Here is an 18,732-nt window from a genome sequence, read left to right on the forward strand (position 1 = left end):
CCCTACCAAGGTGCCACTATTATTACCCTATTTTTACCAACGAGAAATCGAGGCTCAGAGCTGTTAACACAGCTAGGTACCACAGCAGGAGGTGACAGAATCAGGATGCAAATCCTGGCCATTTGCCTCCAGAGTCCATGCTCTGAACCACTTCAGTACAACAGAACTTAGATCTCACTTCAGTTCAACAATCATTGCACACCTACTCTGTGCAAGACCTTGACCTAGGTCCTAGGGATACAGAAATTCATTCTTAATTCAACAAATATTCATTGAGCACCTGTTATGTGCCAGAAACTGTTCTAGGATTTGGGGATATTGCAGAAAACAGAACAAAACACAACAAATCCCTGCCCTTGGGGAGCTTACATTCTAGTGAGAGAACACAGACAAAACTGAGCACAATAAATAAATGAATCACACAGTATATATGATGAGAAGTGCTGCGGAAAAAAAGAAAAAAGTAGAGTCAACAACTGGTAAATGTCTTGTTATATTTGCTCTATCGATCGACCTACACTTCTTTCTGAACCATTCAAATGTAAGTTCCAGATTTCATTTCACTTCTCTAAATACTTCAGCATGCATCTTGTTGGAATGAAGACATTCTCCTACATAACCACAATATTATTATGACATCAAAGAAAATAAGCAATATTTCATATCACCTAATATCATCTAATATCCAGTTCTATATTCAAATTTCCCCCAATTTGCCTTTTATATTTTTTAACATCACAAACTAATCAAGGTTCTCAAATTACATTTGTGTCTTTAGCTACTTTTAATCTAAGCAGCCTCAATCTTAAAAAACAAATACTTTTTATTTAAAAATAATTATAGATTTACAAGGAAGTTGCATAGATAGTACAGAGGGGGCCTGTATACCCTTCACCCAGCTTCCCTCAATGATTGCATCTTCCATAATTATTGTACAAAATCAAAATCAGGAAATTGACATCGGTTCGATGTGTGTATAGTACTATGCCATTTTACCACATATGGAGATTTCTGTAACAACCATCGCAATCAAGATACAGAACCATTTTATCACCACCAAGATCTACTTGTGTCATTTCATCAAGTTGAGGAAAGAAGAAACTTGACCTCCCTTTAAGTCTCTTTCCTCTGTCCCATTTATAGTATGATTATCTTCAATATTTCCACTACATGTATTGAACTCCACATCAATGGTGTTATACTTATTGCTTCAATCATCAAACATAATTTAGACAGCTCAAGAGGAAAAGGAAAGTCTATGTGCTTACAGTTTAATTCATTCTATTATTTCTTCCCTCCTGATGTTCTAAGATTTCTACTTTGATAGCTCCTTTCTGTTTTGAAAACTGCTTTTAACCGTTTTTTTTTAGGGTGGATCTGCTGGCAATATATTCTCTTAGCTTTCCTTTGTTTGAGGATATCTTGATTTCCCTCTCATTTCCGAGGCTATATTCACTAGATATAGCATTCAAGGTTGGCAGTTCTTTTCTTTCAACACTTGAAATAAATTGTGCCACTTCCTTCTGGCCTCCATGGTTTCCGATGAGAAATCCACTGATATTTGAATTGTTTTTCTCCTGTAGGTAAGGTGTTGTTTCTTTCTTGCTGCTTTCAAGATTTTCTGTTTGTCTTGTTTTCAAACGTTTGATTGTAATGTGTCTTGGCATGGATTTCTTTGAAATTATCCTATTTGGGATAATTTCAGCTTCTTGAATCTGTAGGTTTATGTTTTTTGCCAAATTAGGGAAATTTTCAGCCATTGTTTCTTGAGGACTTTTTCATCCCCACCCTCTTTCTCTTCTCCTGGGACTCTGATGACACAAATGTTAGGTCTTTTGTTATAGTCCCACATGTCTGAGGCTCTGTGTTTTTTTTGTTGTTTGTTTGTTTTTTAAGTCTATTTTCCCACTATTCAGATTGGGTAATTTCTAATGTTCTATTTTCAAGTTCTCTGATTCTTTCCTCCGTCCTCTTCCACCCTGCTGGTGAGTCCATCCACTGAATTTTTTAGTTCGGTTATGGCATTCATCTGTTCTAAAATTTCTATTTGATTCTTCATGATATCTCCTATTTCTTTGCTAAGACTTCCTATTTTTTTTTTTTTTTTTTCAACCTGTGTGTAACTGCTCACTGAAGCACAACGTTTCTTTTTAACGTTGACCACTTTAGAATCCTTTTCAGATCATTGAAAGCTCTCTGTCATCTTGGTGTTGGAATCTGTTATTTCTCATTCAGTTGAGAGTCTCCTGGTTCCTCGTATGAAGAGAGATTTTTTATTGCATCCTAGACATTTTTGGCTATTATATTATAAAATTCTGGAACTTATTTAAATCTTTGTTTTTGGTAGACTTCTTCTGACACTGTAGCCATCAGTGGAAGGGCCACTGCCAGGTAGGGACAGAATTTCAAGTTCTCCCCTCCATGTCAGTTGATACCTCAAATGGGGGCTCTTCCTTACTGCTGGGCAGGGTGGGAGTTCCAGCTCTCCACCGATACGTGGGAGAGGTTGAGGTACCTCCTTCCTGATCCCCAGGTGGCTTCCACTGACCATGGGTGGGGGCGAGGGTGATTAAGGAGTAGGGGAGGGAGGGGAGGAGGGAGAGGGCAGGGACAAAAGTCCTGACTCTTCACTAGGCCTCCTCTGACACCACCCAGTGGGGAGGGGAGGCCTTGTTGCTCTGTGGGGATGGAAGCCCAGGCTCCCTATTAGACCTTCTCTGACACCACCCCAGAGAACATGGGGGAGCTTGATGAAAGTCTGAATTTCTACTTGGCCTTTGCTGGTGTGTGTAGGGATGCAGTTTTTTCTGTGATGTTTGGTTGCAGTAGAGTGGTTATTATCTAACAGTTTTCTCTCTGGCTACGCTGTCCATTTCCTGGTCTTTTGGCTAGAGAGAGCAGGCTTTTATTGAGGCTTTTTTTGGTTGGTGCCCACAGGATTTCCAGGCTGCTCACTTTTCTGGAACCCAGTCTGGGACATAGGAGACAACAAGAAAATGCAGGGAACTCACCACCGTGAGTTCAGGTCACTGGAGTTCCTAGTCAGTCTGCTGTTTTCTTTTTCTTTTTTAAAATTTTTATTGGGAATATTGGGAAACAGTGTGTTTCTCTAGGGCCCATCACCTCCAAGTTGTTGTCCTTCAATCTAGTTGTGGAGGGCGCAGCTCAGCTCCAAGTCCAGTCGCCATTTTCAATCTTTAGTTGCAAGGGGCGCAGCCCACCATCCCATGCGGGAATTGAACCGGCAACCTTGTTGTTGAGAGCTCCCGCTCTAACCAACTGAGCCATCTGGCCACCCCCATTTTCTCTTTTTTTCAGAGTCTTATGTTTGTTTTATATATAATGTCCAGGGTTTTAGCAGGAGGAATAGGGAGAAGTGTGTCTACTCCATCTGGGTCCAGAACTAGAAGTCTCTCTCTCTCTCTCTCTTTAATTAATGACATCAGCCTTTTGAAGAGTACAAGTCAGTTGTTTTGTAGAATATCCTACATTCTGGATTTGTCTGTTTTTTTCCCCTCCTCATGGTGTCATTTATCTCGTTCTTCTTACCCTGTATTTACGGTAAACTGGAAATCAGAATAGAGGCAACCTCAAATATGTTTATCAGGGTAGGCCTCACTGAAGTGACATTTGAACAAAGACTTCAGGGAGGTGAGGAAGTGAGCCATGCAGAAGAGTACACCCAGCCAGGGAACAGCCAGTGCAAAGGTCCTGGGTAAGGGGTGTACTTGGCTTGTTCAAGGAAGAGCAAGGAGGACCAAGTGGCTGGAACAGAGTGAGGGAGGGAGAGAGTATTAGGAGATGAGATCAGAGATTTCATAGGGGACCAGATTGTGTAGGGCCTGTAGGCTGTTGTAAGGATTTTGGCTTTACTCTGAAAGAGATGGGGAGCCATTGGAGGGTTTTGTGAGGAGAACTGACATGATCTCACTTGGGTTTAGCAGGATGGCTCTGGCTTCTATGTGGAGAATAGGCCACAGAGGACAAGAGTAGAAACAGTGAGAGCACTCAGGAGGTTACTGCAGTCACCCAGATGACAGGTGATGGTGGTTTGGACCACGATCGTAGCACTGGAGGTGATGAGAAGTAGTTGGATTCTGGATGTGTTTTGAAGGGAGAGTCAATGGGATTTGATGAAGAACTGGACATGAGGTGTGGTTCTAAGGTCTTCTGGCCAGAGCAATTGGAAAGATGAACTTGCCATCAAGTGAGATGAGAACAGCTTTGGGAGGGGTCACTTTGGGGGAAACAATCGGGTGTTCGGGTTTGGATATGCTGATTTCGAGATGTCTGTTAGATATCCAGGTGGAGCTGAATAGTAAACAGATTCTGCTATCGAAATGCTCAGAGTTAGAGAAATGGAAATATGGAAGCAAATTATTACAATAGCTGTTAAAAGTGCTACTCAGAGGGGTGTATAGAAAAACAAGTTATCAACTCTACTTGTGGGGGGAGGACGGAAAAGTTTTGACTAGGTGTTCGTTAGGTAGAGAAAAGAGAGCAGTGTCGTTTTCTACATTCCTAGACCCTGGCATACAGTGGTTGCTCAATCAGACCCAACCTAGTCACTAGTTGTGTGACCCTGGATGTTGTTTTACTTCTCTGAGTGTCAGTTTCTTTATCTGTGAGATGGAAATAATCATAGTGTTTTTATGAGGATTAAATGTAAAACATTTAACACATTACCTGGCACACAGTGGGTTAGGGTTTGTTATTATTGTTGAATGAACAAATGAATGAATATCTCCCTTCATGACCAAGTTTAGGCTAGGCTGGTAAGCCAGGAGCTTAAAGTCTTTTATATGCTCAGCAGTTTGTCAGTATGGAGTGCTTGACTCTTTTCCTACATACTGAAAATGGCTCAGGAAAAAAGCCCCCTATATATAGCTTGGGCCCTCTGCACTGGTCTGATTGAGTTGAAAAAGCGTTGCTAAGCCCGGAGAGAATGGAGAGGGTCAAACTGCCCTCCTCACACCCCATCCCCATTGACTAGTTGGTTTTCTCTCTCTCTCTCTGTCTCTCTCTCTCTGTCTCTCTCTCTCTCTGTCTCTCTCTCTCTCCTCTCTCTCTGTCTCTGTCTCTCTCTCTGTCTCTCTCTCTCTCTCTCTCTCTCTCTCTCTCTCTCTCTCTCATCTTTTCATTTTTAATGAAGCTGAGTAAAACCCCCTGAAATTCACAGTGAGCTTCTCTCCACTCCACTGGACTGGGTTGGCTTTGACAATACTGAGATGCTTTGACACTTGGAAACCGCTCCCAACAGCTAGAGCCTGAGGTTCCAGGGAGACTGGCGCCCCCTACAGATCGAAAGCAGACCCATGCCCCGGCAGGCGACTGTGGTTGCTAGGCAACCAGGCGGCCTGCTCAGACTGAGGCTACCCGAGGAGTACCAGAAGGGATTTGGGAGGAAGGCAGAGACCACGTCTCCTAACCATCCACGGGCTCTCCGGCGCCCTCAGTGAATTGATGGTGTTGGGGCAATGAGGCTGCTATCTGATAATCTGGGCTCATTCTTGAAAGTAGAGCTTCACTGGGTGAGTCCAGTGTGTGTATGTGCAGAAACAATCACCCTTGCCCCAAAGCCATCTGGTTTCACCTGGAAGCTGGAGACCAGGGTCGCTTCCGGTTTGCAAGTAGGGGACATTGCTGTGGGTGTGCATCCTTTGTCAATGGGAATTCTAGTAAATTGGGCGTGGGTGGGAATAATTTTGGTGATTAGTCCGGTAAGGTATTAAGATTTCCCCACCATTCCCAATATACAAATTAGGGAACTCCTACCTTAGATCATCAAAATAAAAATACCCCATAGGAATGGCAATATATAAAGGAGTATTCCTACCTTGGTGGAGACAAGTGTCTCGCTGGTTTTTCTGAATTAATTTCCTCCTCTATGGAGGAGGGAGAGATCCCGAGGTCTGTTGACCCCTGTGAGTAGGGACAGAGCCCAACAAGAGGGAAAAAATAAAAAGAAGAACGGGGGGGTCGTAAACACAGAATTAGGCAGCTTCCTAGTGCTGTGTCTGGTTTGGAGCCAGCAAATCCCTGACTCAGTGCCCCCTCTGTTCCAACCATGCTGCACACCCCATCCTCTCCAGGGCCTTTGGGAACCAGAAACCCACAGCTTCTCCTCCTAGCATTCTGGCCTAGGAGTTGGTCTAGGCAGGCCAAGGCCATGGCCACAGTAACCCCTCCGCTTGGGACTCGTCCATGCACTCCTAGGTAGTACAACAGGAGCTTCATCGTGGTAGACCCCCCAAACATGGCAAGTTTAGTGGAGAGCTTTGCCCAGGAGTCTCATGGTGGGCTTTCCCTCGAGACTTGCAAGGTAGACATACCCGCTAAGGTACTGGCAGGCAGACAGATACTGGTCCAGCCACTGCCCCAGTCCACAGCACCTCCACGAGCATGACGGCAGGGGGAGGCTCCTTGTTCCGGTGCTTCCAAACTGAACTGGGTCGGGACTGTGCCTCAGCTCTATTAATAGCCCCCTAGCCCAGTCTGCTAGCCCCAAACCCGGAAGCTAGGAGCTGTGAGTCAGCAGCTAAAAATAACGGGAGAGCAACTGCACCCCAACCCCAATGAGCCACTCCCCCTGGCCCGCCACCCTCAAGTTTTTGTCCCTTTCAGGCTCCAGTGCAAGGTCTCACAGAGGTTCAGCGCGCCGTAGCTGTCCAGTCCTGGGAAGAGAGGAAGGATTTGCAGTGGCAGGCTCAGGGCTGAGAACCCAAGGCTGGGAGCTAGGGACTGGGGGCGAGGGGTTAGGGGCTAGGGCTGGGTCCTGGCAGCCTGGCCGGGAGTCTGGAAGCTGAGGTCAGAGCACTGCAGCTGAGAGCCTGGGACTGGACGGTTGAGGAGGCGGCGTGGGGAGGTGGCAAACCTGGAGGTTGTCAGGGTTAGGTCGGAAGAGGCTGCAGAGCTGGGAGGCTGCGCGACTGGGAGGGGACAGAAAAGGGGACCAGGGAGAGGGGGTACCTGCTGAGAGGTGAGAGCCGGCCGTCCCTGACAGGCGGGGCTCCCCAGAGCTGAGGCCGGCGGCCGGCCTGACGGAGGGGCAGGATCCGGAACCGGCCAAACTAAGGAAATGCAGCCCGAAAAGGCAGTGTGTAAAGGAGACCTGTCGGGTACCAGGAAGCGTGGACCCGAGAAGACCCGGCCCCGGCGCCAGCTGCAGGTCAGTCGTGTGTCAGTGAGGATGGCTGCCTGTATGACAGCGCAGGGCGGCGGCGGGGCGGTGAGAGAGGAAGGGGCGGGATCCGGGAGGAGGAGGAACGGGAACGCAAATTCAAACTCGCCTCCATCAATCGCCATACCGGAGGTACGGGGAGCATCCTGGGAATTGTAGTCCCGGGGGCTGCCCTGAGACCGAGTAGGGGCTTGTCCCGGGGTGCTAGTGCCTCCCCCCAGCTCCCAGTCTGGCGAGAGGGAAGGAATGGAGACCCGAACCTCCTGACCTCGCCCGAGCTTCAATTCGATTTGCCTTCGCGTGGAGGCACGAATCGGGGCGAATGTTGGTGCGGTAGGGGACTGAAGAGTCAGCCACAGAGCCCCCTCATGTCCCGGTCTTTGCCTTAGCCCCTCCCCCGTTCTACCAGACTCATGGTAGGCCATCTCCGCGCTAGTCATCTGGGCTGTTTAGCCCGGGGACTCACGAGCAGCAAACACACTGGGAATTTGTTCCTCGAGGGACACCAGACCCTGCGCGCAGCCCAGAGAAGCGAAACTTGTAGAAATCGGACCGTGCCCTCAGGATCCGAGTCAAGGACACAGATCCCCAACTGGCAGGGGAAACAGGTGACATGCAGCAAACCCATCACGGTGAGGACCGGCGCCGCCCTCCTCTTGGGGCAGGTGACCACCAGGTGGAGCTGCAGCGCAACTCTGCACCGCGCGCCTCCGCCACCCGGACCGCCCCGTGTGGCGGCGGCTCTCCCGCGTCCCTCTTGCAGGCCTTCATTGATTGCCTCAAGTGGTCCTCCCGGTGACGACCCCTCAATGTCATGTCATATACAACCCTCGGTGGAGGGTGCATCCTCCGCCCAGCCCCAGCGCTGAAAAGATTAGACTGTGGCCAAATGAGAATTCAGTTCATTGAGAAACGGATTAACAAGAAACATGAGCTACCTTGCCTTGAAGAAGGCTGTGCTTAGCAAAAAGCCACCTGTAAGGTAAGCACAGAACTACATGGCTACATGGGCTGGTGAGGCCCCAGCTCCTAGGCGGGAAAGCAGCTAAATTGCAGGGGGCAGGTGACAGTGAATGGAGTGGGGTCGGTGTCTCCATCATCTTAGTTCTTCAGGAAAGGCTGCTTTGTCATCTTCAGTCAATGTTCCAACCTGTCCTGTCCCTGTCACACCCATGCCTTCTACAGAAGAATACGTGCTTACAAGTCTGAAACATTATCTTGGCAATCTCCTCTGTTCTACTTTCATTTCGGGAGAAACTGCTCATGACTCACTGCCTTTCCAAGTACCTCGGTCAGAACCTGAAGGGCAGCAGCTTACATGGAAGCTGACGGCGTGTCCATCATCTGGACAGAGGGCCCCATAATTTACAACTTCCTGTTGGCAGAGATCACCCCACCCCATCCCCACCAATATTCCACCGCTCCCATTCCCTCTTCCTGCTGTTGGTCTGTGCTGGTGGGGGCCCAGGGCAGGGCATTCACTCCATGATGAAATTGTTGATCCTGGTCAGCAACACTGCTGTTTCGAAGCCTGGAGAGGGGACAGGGACACATTGGGGGTGAGCAAGGGGAAGGCTAGAGGAGGAGAAAATGAGGTGAAGGGAGAAAGTTCTTACCAGTTCTCTGTCTGTCCTGAGCACATCTCCTGTAGGGAGGAAAGCTTCCCATTATGAGTTCAGCCAGCTTCAAGCACAAACTTTTGACCCTGGGTTCCCCCAAACTGCTTTTACTGGGTTCAAACCAATTTGGTGTACAAGGAAGGGTCTAGAAATCTCAGAGGAAGAAAACAGACCAACCCCTACACCCTGTGACCCTGGGAGAATAAGGATCCAGGAAGTGGGGACACAAAGCACTCACCCATGGAGGAGGAAGGTCCACAAAAGCAGCAGGATGGAGACACCATCTGTGACGAGCCACATCATTAGGTAGGTTTGAGGCGGCTGTGAGAGTAGGAGTAGGCCCATATCAGCGGCCAGAACCCCACCACAAAGGTAGACAAGTAAAGAAGAGAGGGGCAGGTTATGGAACAGCCGGGATGGGCGAAAAGGAGGAGGGATGAGTGTCAGAGCCCTTACAATAAGCCAGACGGGGTGCCGCATCTGCTGTAGCAGCTGGCAGTCGTTGGTGGTGACAGAATCCACCCCTGCACACCAGAGTAGGGAGAAGAGCCAGGCTTTGTTCACTACAAATAGGTTCACTGACACGTTGTCCTGGTGCAGTCCCCTGTGCAGGTGGGGTAGAAACAGGGAGCATCCAGAATGGCAGGGTACAAGGCATGCGAGGTAGCCCCCGTCTGTGCCTGATGCTGCAGTGTCACGGCCCAGGCGCTACCAGTCGTACCTTCAATAGCAGCCCCTGACCAAGAGGTTTTCTCTGCATGGCTGAATTCTGTCTTCTGGTGGAGTCCACCTGTGGGTCCTAGCTTTGCTGTCTGGTGGCACACAAATGTGCCTCACCTCCTCACCTCCCATGATAGCCCTTCAGAGGTATGAGGAACAGTGACCACGTCCCCCTGAGTCTTCTCCTCTGTGGGCCCCACAGCCCCGATTTCTTCAACTGGGGCTCAGAACCTGACTTATCACTCCCTTCACCCTCCAAACCCCTGTAATGTAGCCTGACTCCGAGTTATCAACGTTCCTTTGGAAGTGTGGGGTCTGCGTGTGCACATGACACTCGGGTGGGCTCGGAGCAGCTCTGAGTAGCCTTCCGGGCACTGTTCCTGTGTGAAGGCAGCCCGGGGTCAGGTTAGTTTTGGCGATGTCATGTGCCACCGAAGACTCATTCTTCATTATGTAAAACTGTTCCAATCAGAGTCCTGGTCTTTTTCACACATCCCTGCTGGTGCTGGTGTGTCCTCTCGTCTGTATGCAACTGAGCTTCATTTGGGCCTCGAGTATAGGTATTTACATCTGTCCCTGTCGCATTTCCTCTTGGTACGTTTGGCCTATCATCTCAGGGCTTAGACCTTCAGGGCCTCCATTTCATCGTCACTGTATTCATTCCCAAGTCACGTCTTTTGGAAACGTGATCAACAGTTGACGTTGACCAGGATAAGACTAAGGTGAAGGCCAAACCCGAGGTTGTGCCTTCTTCTATGGTGACAACTTGGGGAAAGGTCCTTGAAACATTTATGATAACTGGGCTGTCACTCGGTGCCTGTTTTTCTCTATCTGACCATGAGGACATTGGAAGTGACCTTGGCAAGTGCATGATTTACGGTCGGTCCATCCTGTTTACTGGCTGGCTCAGCCTCTGGGGCCCAGCTCACACCTGCAACTCTGTCACCTCTCTGCCCTGCATCCATCCTCTGGTATTCATCTCTTTGGTGTAGAGTCAGAGCTAAAATCCTTCTCGTGGCCTGCAAGGTCCTGCCCGCTTTGCCCCTGCCTACCTCTCCAGCCTTGCCTCCCCCTCGCTCAGCAGGCTGTTGACTCCCATGATCTGTCAGGTCTCAGCCCAGACACCACCCGTTTAACCACTCTTCCTAATGTGGCCCCTGCAGAGCCCCTCACCCCCAACCCCAATTTCTCTATTGCATCTCCCCATTTTATCGTCTTCATATCACTTATTGGTGTCCAATATGCACATATCTTGTTCAGTGGTTTATTGTCTGTCTCTTTCACTTGTATGCCCAAAGCCTGCAATAAATAGTGCCTAACACACAGCAAGTGTTTGATACACATTTGTCGCAGGAGTGGATGACTGAATGAATGGCCTTCACCCTCCCTGCATTGGCTCTTCCCCATCATTATCCTCATGTGCCCCCCTCGGCTCCTTTCCTTTGGCACTCACTTGATATCCAATAGTGGCAGGTCTTGATAGGGGAGGTTGAGAAACTGGGGCCTCTCAGCTGTGTCGCCTCCCTGCTGTCCATATATCTGACGCATTCTGGGTGCCCGTTTTTGGACATGAGCCCGATCTTCATCCGGGAGCCAAAGGACCTGTGGTTCAGGGAGGATGAGCGTGAAGCTGGGGAAGTTTTGACCACAGAATGGGGTATATGAGCTGGGGTGGAGCCCTGGGCCAGGGGCAGCACAAGACTATCACCATGGCCTAGGGGAGGCGGGGGGTGGGGTAGTGGGGCGAGGGGCCAGAGGGCACTTGGGGTCCTGGCAACATCACCATGGCTTGAGGCACCCTTGAACTCAGCACAGTCTCCAAGGTCTGATTCACAAAAGTGTCATAGTATGTGTGGTTTCGCGGGGGGCGGCGTAAGTCAAACATGATAGAAAGGTTCAGGACTGCAGCTTCCTTCAGTAGCTCTTCCAGCATTGGTACTGTTTGAGTCTGAGCTTCTTTCCGATCACGGCCTGACAGCCGCTTGGCTCCCCAGAAGGGTCGCCTCTATAAGATCAGGGAAATTATTTCAGGACCAGAAGAAGCCTGCAGGCCATTCCCGTATCCTCACCATCTTTACTTAGCCCCCTCTCGGTGTCCAGCTTCTGCCCACGTCTGAGCCAGGCTCTTTCTTTCTCCAAACAGACCTTTTTCAGACCCTCTAACACTTTACTCTGCGACCCCGACTTCTTATCCTCGCAGTTTCCTGATTTCCTCTACCATTATACTTTCTCCTTGGTTTCACGGAGATCGGGATTTTGACCCCTCGGTTTCCTCAGGAGCTTTGTGGCTGTATGCCTACGCCTAGTGGGCGGGGCACACCATGTGGTCTTTTTTCCCTCTAGGGAGGCTTAGCCATCCATCCTTTCACTTGTTCTTGATTGGCTCCCTCTCCCATTGCTCCTGGAGGCTATTGCAAACCTCTGCCACTGTCTTCTCCTCTTGCAGTTGTCTTAATCACTGACATGGAGAAAGCGAGCTACCGAACACATATTAAGTATTTACTGTGTACCAGGCGATGTTAGAAATACTTTATGTGTGTCCATTTATTTAATCCTCCCCAAATCCTTCAAGGTACTGTTACTATTCCCATTTCACAGATGAGGAGAATGAAGCCCAGAGCCTAAGGAGTGTTGCCCAGGCTCACACGGCTAGGAAGTGGAGAAACCAGGATTCAAACCCAGACATCCCTTGATCTAAACAGTCGGATGTGTCATTAGATAGAGTTAAATGGGAAAAAAGGAAACTGCAAAATAATACGTGAAGTTTTCCTATGTGCAAAATGAAAAAGAATATGTGCACACATGTATGTGTATGTGTGGGTGCGCATGTATGCATGTATGTACACAGATGTCTGTATGGACTATCGACCCAACTGTTAACAGGGAATGTCTCAGAGAGGTTGGATTATGAGAGGCTTTTCAATTTTTAAATGCTTTCTCTGATGTTTTAGTTTTTGACAAGGAACAGGTATCCCTCCCAGACCAAGCCTCTGGCTCCCTCGCCAAGTCTCACCTCCTGCTACGCCCACACATTTGACCGTACCCCCGCCCCCCGTGCCACGCGCCCTGCTCTTGTGTCCTCTCCCGTGAAACCAGTCCTGATCCTCTCCCGCACCCATCCCGCCAAGCGGTGACCTCTCTCCTACTTCTACCCACTAACGATATTGCTGTTGCACTGGGTTTCATATTCTGGCAGCAGAGACCAGAGACTTATTGCCCAAGGCTCAGCAGATGTTTATCAGTGAGTGAACTCTGTCCTGCGTGGCTGTCCTCACCTCCAGGAACCAGGCTCCGGCATTGAGTCTCTTCAGTTCAGCCCAGGAGAAGTCACTGCTGTGGTCGGTGATTCGGGCTGGGAACACAGAGGCCACATCTGTGGTCCTGCTCAGGTGCTCGTCGTGCATGAGGAAGGGGATCCCGTCGGAGCTGAGGGTACAAGGGCTGTTAGAGGCCCGAGCTCTGGGGTGCTCGTTGTTTCCGGAGCTGCCTGCCCTCCGTGCCTCTCAGCACCCAGCTTCCCTCACCTGACCATCACGTCGGTCTCAAACACAGCAGCTCCACACTCGGCTGTCTTCCGCAGGGACATCAGGGTGTTCTCGGGGGCCAGCTGTGGGAGGGAGCTGGTGATGAGGTCGCGGGGAAGGGTGGGAGCCAGCAAACCCACGGGCGGGCTGCTGTAGACCCTCCCCGCCCCAACATTCTGCCCAACACTCACCATGGGGGCCCCTCGGTGTCCCACCAGCCCAGGCTTGGGGGGTAAGTCTCTGGGTTCCATGAGACAGGGTGAAGAGATGCACAGAGGGGCCAGGTAGATGGCCAGGGCAACTCCCAAAAATAGGAGCAGGAGCAGAATCTTGGGACCTGTGGGAGTGGGGGACAGGCTGTGGAGAAAGGGCAATAGGCGAGCGCCGGGGGCAGGCAGTGGAGAGCAGTGCAGGAAAGCAGGCGGCAGGCAGCAGGAGCATGAGTGGCCAGCGAGGGTGTGGGGTGGAGTTGGCACCTCTTCGGCGGATATGGTAGAAGGTATCAGCCACAGGCCAGGCCAGAAGGGTGATGCCAGCAACTGCTCCAATGTGAAGGAAAGGGGCTGTGGCCTGTGGGCGAGAGCTGGTGAGAAGGGCGCTTGTCTCTGGTGCCCCTGCTTTTGTCCTCTGAGGCCCTGTGGAGCTCAGAGTTACTTGCAGTGTTGGGGGACCAGAGAGCAAGATCTGCCCTGGGGTTGGCCACGCACCTGCAGTGACAGACGTAAGCTACGCCACTCCTGCCGCCATTGGACGTCCACTCCCACAAGGCCAGCGGCCACAAGAAGCACAACGAGGAGCAGCAGCACCTGAGGGCCGGGGTGAATGGGGCCTTGTGTGCCAAGCAGGGCTGCCCGTCAGTCTATGAAAACACGAACATGGCCTTCCCCGGACCCCTCCACTTCCTTCTTTCCCTCAGCAAATATTGATTGGCTTTTGTTCAGCTCCTGAGTTTGAGCCCGGGGACAGTATAGTGACCTCACTGTATAGTGCTGGGCCCAGTGGCCCCCGTCCCACCCCGCCCCGTCCCACTCTACCTTGTGGATGGTGTGCAGATGCAGTGGCTGGCCACAGAGCCGCAGGAGTAAGGCCAGGAGCTGGGGACAGAGGGCGCCAACAGGGTTCTCTCAGGCGGGCTTCCCAGGTTGATGCCTCCCTCCTCCTGCCCCCCCAGTGGTCGGGTGAGAACAAAGGGGTAGGGCTGAGCCGGAAGGAAGGGCTGAGGTGGGGGTTAGGCCAGTGGCCCCAGGACCCACCAGTAGCAGGGATGCATATGTGACGAGGAGAGAGATGACCAGCAGGAATGCCAGGGACCAGTCCATCCAGCGTCCCCACTGGCGGAACAGGAATCTGGGACAGGGGAGAGGGAGGTGTCAGAGTGCCGGAAGGGGTGTTAGCAGTGGCCTGAGGGGAGGTGGCGTGGGTGGACCCAGAAGGGGGTGAGGGACAACCCTCCACGGGGCCAGGGGCTCCAAGGACTGGGGAGACTTCTAAGGAGGAGGGATAGCAGGAGAGCTGGCCAGGGCTGGGGATGTCGGAGCACCCAGGGGTCCCAGGACATATCTGCTGACGAGAGGGGTCCATGACACACTCATTGAAGTTGTGCAGGTCATTGAGGAGGATGAGCCCGATGTACAGCCAGCACAGGGAGAAGAGGAAGGTGAGGAAGAGCAGGCCAAACCAGACACAGTCACACTGCAAAGGGGCAGGAGAGAAGCTCACAGCCGATCCCACTTCCAGGTCTGAGTCCCCAAGCTCAAGGGGCTTTCCTGCCAGGCGCTGGGCTGCTCTGCTGCGCAGGCAGCTGTTTCCATATCGGAGGGGGCTTTTCTTCCTGGGAAGAGAAAGCCCCTTCCCCCCAGCTGCGTCTGAGCACATGTGGCCTCCTTCTCCCCTCCAAGTGACCTCTGCCTTGGACTTCCGGCCCCCCCATCCCTACTCCACCTTGCTGGTTCGCATCCTCTCTTTGGGGCATTTCCTCCAGTGGCAGCTATACAGGCAGAGGAGGCAGCGGGCCCAGGTGGAGCAGCAGCCGGGGGATTCGGCCATGGTGAGGGCCTGGGGGAAGGGACACTCGGCCATCAGGGACCCTGGCAGAAGGTAGATCACAGCCTTCCTCCCAGTATATGTGGGGAGCCCGGGGGAGGAGTGGAGGTCCAGGCTGCTGCCCAGCAACGGAAATCACGAGGGAGGCCCCGCGTGCCAGGCTGGATGAGAAGGTGAGCAGAGGGGGAGAGTCTCCAGGGTCGTTGTTTCCCTTAATCTGGACACCTGGACGGTCAGTGGGACACGTGGGAGGTCCAGCCTCTTTGCAGGCAGGCTGCACGCCCATCCAGCTCCGGGAATGGCGTGCCTGCCCAGGGTGGGGATTCAGGAGATGCCCAGGGTGGGGCAAACTCAGTTCAGCAAGTCGAGGCAGATCTGGCCACACTTCTAGCAGCCCCTTCTGGAGCCTTCCACCCCAGGAATCAGGAGTAACCTAAAGCAGAAGTTCCAGTTCTGACCTGGGGCTAAAGGAAGGCCAAGCTAGTTGGCAAGTTGCTATGGATACAGAGATTGCACACATCACAAAGCTGACTGAAAGATCTTGTCTCCACCTCTCAGGGGGCAGGAAGCAGGGCCAAGAAGAGGAAGACTTGAGGGGCACAGCCTTCTGAAGGGACCCTGTTCCTGTCTGCACACAACTGGAAAAGCCAAGCCCTCTTGCCCCAGTCCTCTATCCCTTCTGGCCTAGTCATCCCCCACCCCAGCCAAGAACCCAGTCTCCACCTTCTCCCTTTCAGGGGCCCCACCCTCTGAGGTCACTTAGGTGAAAGTACAACAAATACAGGGCAAAGGTGTGTGTGGGGTGGTTGTCTTGGGGCAGAGGTCCCAGTGCCATGTGCTTTTGGGACTGACCAAGGTGGCTTACTGATCCCCAAACTCAGCTGCGTGTATGATGGTGATTCTACAGGAGGGGGTGCGACCTGTGTCAGCATTTATACATGTGTGTGCACCAGTGGCTGGCAGTACAAATGGGTTTCCAGATGACTTTGAGTATGTAAAGGGCCCCTGGATGCACCCACAGTGTGTGTGGCCTAAGGGGCACGGCCACTTGTCATCTGGGCTCTCCCGAGGTTGTGCAGTTTTAGCGGGGTGCACAGTGTCTGGGCCCCTGAAAGGAGGGAGGGTGTGGCTGCTCCCAAAACTGCCCTCCTTACCCTATGCTTGCTTTGGCGAACGTTAAGGTAGGGCGCGGAGTGGTGGGGGACTCAGGGAAGTAAACCTTTCCCTGCCCCAAGCCCCCTCCCAGGAGAAAGCCATTCCACAGGGAGGCCCTGCTTCTCCCCCATCCCCCTAGACGGGGTTGCAGTAGCCTGCCCTGGGCTCCGTCCACACGCCCTCCTCCCTTCAGCTCCTGCCCCTGGACCCCAGGCACTGCCTGCCAGAGTCCCACCTCCCTCCAGGAGCTGTCTGGAGGATGGGGGTCAGCTCTGAGCAGCCTGCAAAGCCCAGTCTCTGGACCCCATCCCAGCCGGTGGGAGCCAGCCTCCAACCCCCGCCCCGCCTGGAGCCCCCAGCCTTCCCTCACACCTTTTCTCAGCGGCAGTCTGCTCTCTGCTCAGCACTGCTCTGCTTCCCAGCTCTTCTCCGACTTGTCTGCCTCCTCCCTCTTCCAGTCTTTGGCTCAGCCCCACCGGTCAAACAGGTGGCACTGTTGCCACCTACAGGAGGCTGCGTGGGTCCTCTCCGAAGGCCTGCCGCTGCTCTCTGGCCAGTGCCCAGCCAGGGTGGGAAGATGGGAGGGAGAAAGGGGGAGGGAGAGCAGATCTGTGTCTTTACTCGCTGCCTGCCGGTCAGGGGGCTTGGGGTGAGGAATTCCTTTGTGCGGCCCTCCCCATCCCTCTGTCCCTCCTCCTGCTCCCCTCTCAGTCACTGCTGGGGCTTTGTCCTGGCTCAGGGAGGCGAGGGCTCAGGGCACAGGGCAGGCGGGAAGCTGGGGGGAGGCGATTACACAACTTTGCAACTTGGCAGTGAGAAGAGGGGCCCCGCCAGCCCCCTGGGAAAGGGTGTGTGTGTGACAGAGTCTAGCATCGAGACTCAAGCTTGCTGGGAGGACAGCCTGGCTTCACCAGCCTCCCTGCCCTCTTGGATGCACTTTCACTTCTGCAAGGTGTGCTGACCAGAGACAGAGCTGTGAGCTACTTCCTGTGCTCCAGGCAGCAGGTCGCCCTATTTCTGGGCCAGGGGTCCCCGTGGGCCTTGTGGATCTCGGGTGACACTAGCATCCCACTCCTTTGCCCCCCATCAGCCCGGACAGGAGATGCTCGGTCAGGATGAGCTGAAACTTATGTCGTTCCTGTGCCTTGTCTCCAAGGCATCTAAAGTCTCCTTCCAAGAATGATTTGAAGACGGTAGAGAGTTAGGGTCACAGGCTTTTTGAAGATGAACACATTGTCTATGTAAGAAATGTCCAGACCTGTACAGAATTTTCACTTTATTTGAGCTAAACTGATGACAATTGCCAGGAAGCAAAATCTCAAGGGAATGAGAAAATGCTGCAGAGAATGGCAGTTTTGCAACTTCTTTTATACATTAGCATCAAAGGGGGAGGCGTGAGGGGGTTACAAGGAATCCATTGGTGGGAGGTTAAGGGGGTGGGAGAAAGCAAAGTGGGGAAATGTCTGGGATTGGGTAAGAAGTAACAGGGAGAGATATACCTCTGTCACATGGGTGGGGACAGGAGTTAACATTTACAGCACACAGAGATGGTATGTGGGGGACGAGATAACAACGTGGTCTCAGGCTCTGGTGAGGTGGGTGTGCCCTGAGGGGTCTGGAAAAGAAGATTACCCTGACATTCCAAGGGTATGTTATCTTAGATGCACAGAGACAATACAACTTCAAGGGTAAAGACTGACCTTTGTCAAGGAACCTGCAGGCCTAGGACGTGACTACCCGCCATGACCTGCTTCAGTTAGGAATTTGTATGTTCAGACCACTCTGTGGTTACTTTTGGTCTCTGAGTTTGTAGGACCCATCATACAGGTCCCCCTGAGCTCGTCAGGTTTGGTGTGTGGCCCCTTCTGTCCGAAGCATAAAAAAGATGCTGTTATGCCCCATCAGCACATAAGGGCTGGCTGCACAGGGCTCTGGGTGGGACGGGGGCTGGGGGCTGCCTTGACTGACCTTCCCTCTCTGCCTTTTAGCCATGATGCGGTGGCTCAAAGCCCCCAAGCCTGGGGGCTAGCGCAGTGTTGGTGGGAAAGGAGGCCTTCTCTGGGGATAAGCTCCTTTACCCCTCCCCCACATGCACTGGGTTTGGACCAGAGAGAAGGAAGACTGGCTCTCTTCTGCCAAGAGACAGCCCCCCTCCTCTCTGCCTTCCCATTGTATCCAGGGGCTCTACTTGGCAGAGGCTCCCTTGCTCCCTAGGCATTAAAATGCAGAGAAGCAGGGCTTCCTGGCGGGAGGCCAGAGAGGGGCGGGAGGTACCTCCTCCTCCTGCAGCCTGCCTTCTGGGCAGGGTGTCCCTCAGGTTCCTTTGCGTGGCTCTGGTGGATTCTGGAGGAGCCTTGGCTTTCATGTGTCGAGTTCTGGGGGTGCTCTGAGAGCTTTGTTAAGGGGGGCTGGCATTGAGAATGTATGCACAGGAGGCATAGGGCTTGCAAAGTCCTCAGAAGGCTGCACAGCCACGCGGCAAACTGTTTGG

At 52.2% G+C, this 18,732-nt stretch overlaps 1 protein-coding gene across 2 annotated transcripts; it reads right to left on the reverse strand.

Moving 5' to 3' along the window:
• Positions 1-8,072: 8,072 nt before the first annotated feature.
• Positions 8,073-16,968, reverse strand: GDPD2 (glycerophosphodiester phosphodiesterase domain containing 2). 2 transcript variants are annotated; one of them, XM_033103161.1, is made up of 16 exons: positions 16,614-16,922; positions 14,985-15,098; positions 14,632-14,735; positions 14,297-14,390; positions 14,078-14,137; positions 13,751-13,849; positions 13,520-13,613; positions 13,235-13,380; positions 13,044-13,126; positions 12,795-12,945; positions 11,303-11,524; positions 10,973-11,121; positions 9,256-9,403; positions 9,038-9,120; positions 8,797-8,825; positions 8,073-8,711 (listed from the first exon to the last, which is right to left on the reverse strand). In XM_033103161.1, the coding sequence occupies exons 2-16, from the start codon at positions 15,087-15,089 to the stop codon at positions 8,659-8,661; spliced, it is 1,620 nt and encodes a 539-aa protein (XP_032959052.1). In that variant the 5' UTR covers positions 15,090-15,098; positions 16,614-16,922; the 3' UTR covers positions 8,073-8,658. The 2 variants fall into 2 exon arrangements, with proteins under 2 accessions (XP_032959052.1, XP_032959127.1); XM_033103236.1 differs by lacking the exon at positions 14,985-15,098 and having other exon boundaries at positions 8,599-8,711; positions 16,614-16,968.
• Positions 16,969-18,732: the final 1,764 nt, after the last annotated feature.

This window comes from Rhinolophus ferrumequinum, chromosome X (assembly GCF_004115265.2).
Source record: "Rhinolophus ferrumequinum isolate MPI-CBG mRhiFer1 chromosome X, mRhiFer1_v1.p, whole genome shotgun sequence".
NCBI classification, from domain to species: domain Eukaryota; kingdom Metazoa; phylum Chordata; class Mammalia; order Chiroptera; family Rhinolophidae; genus Rhinolophus; species Rhinolophus ferrumequinum.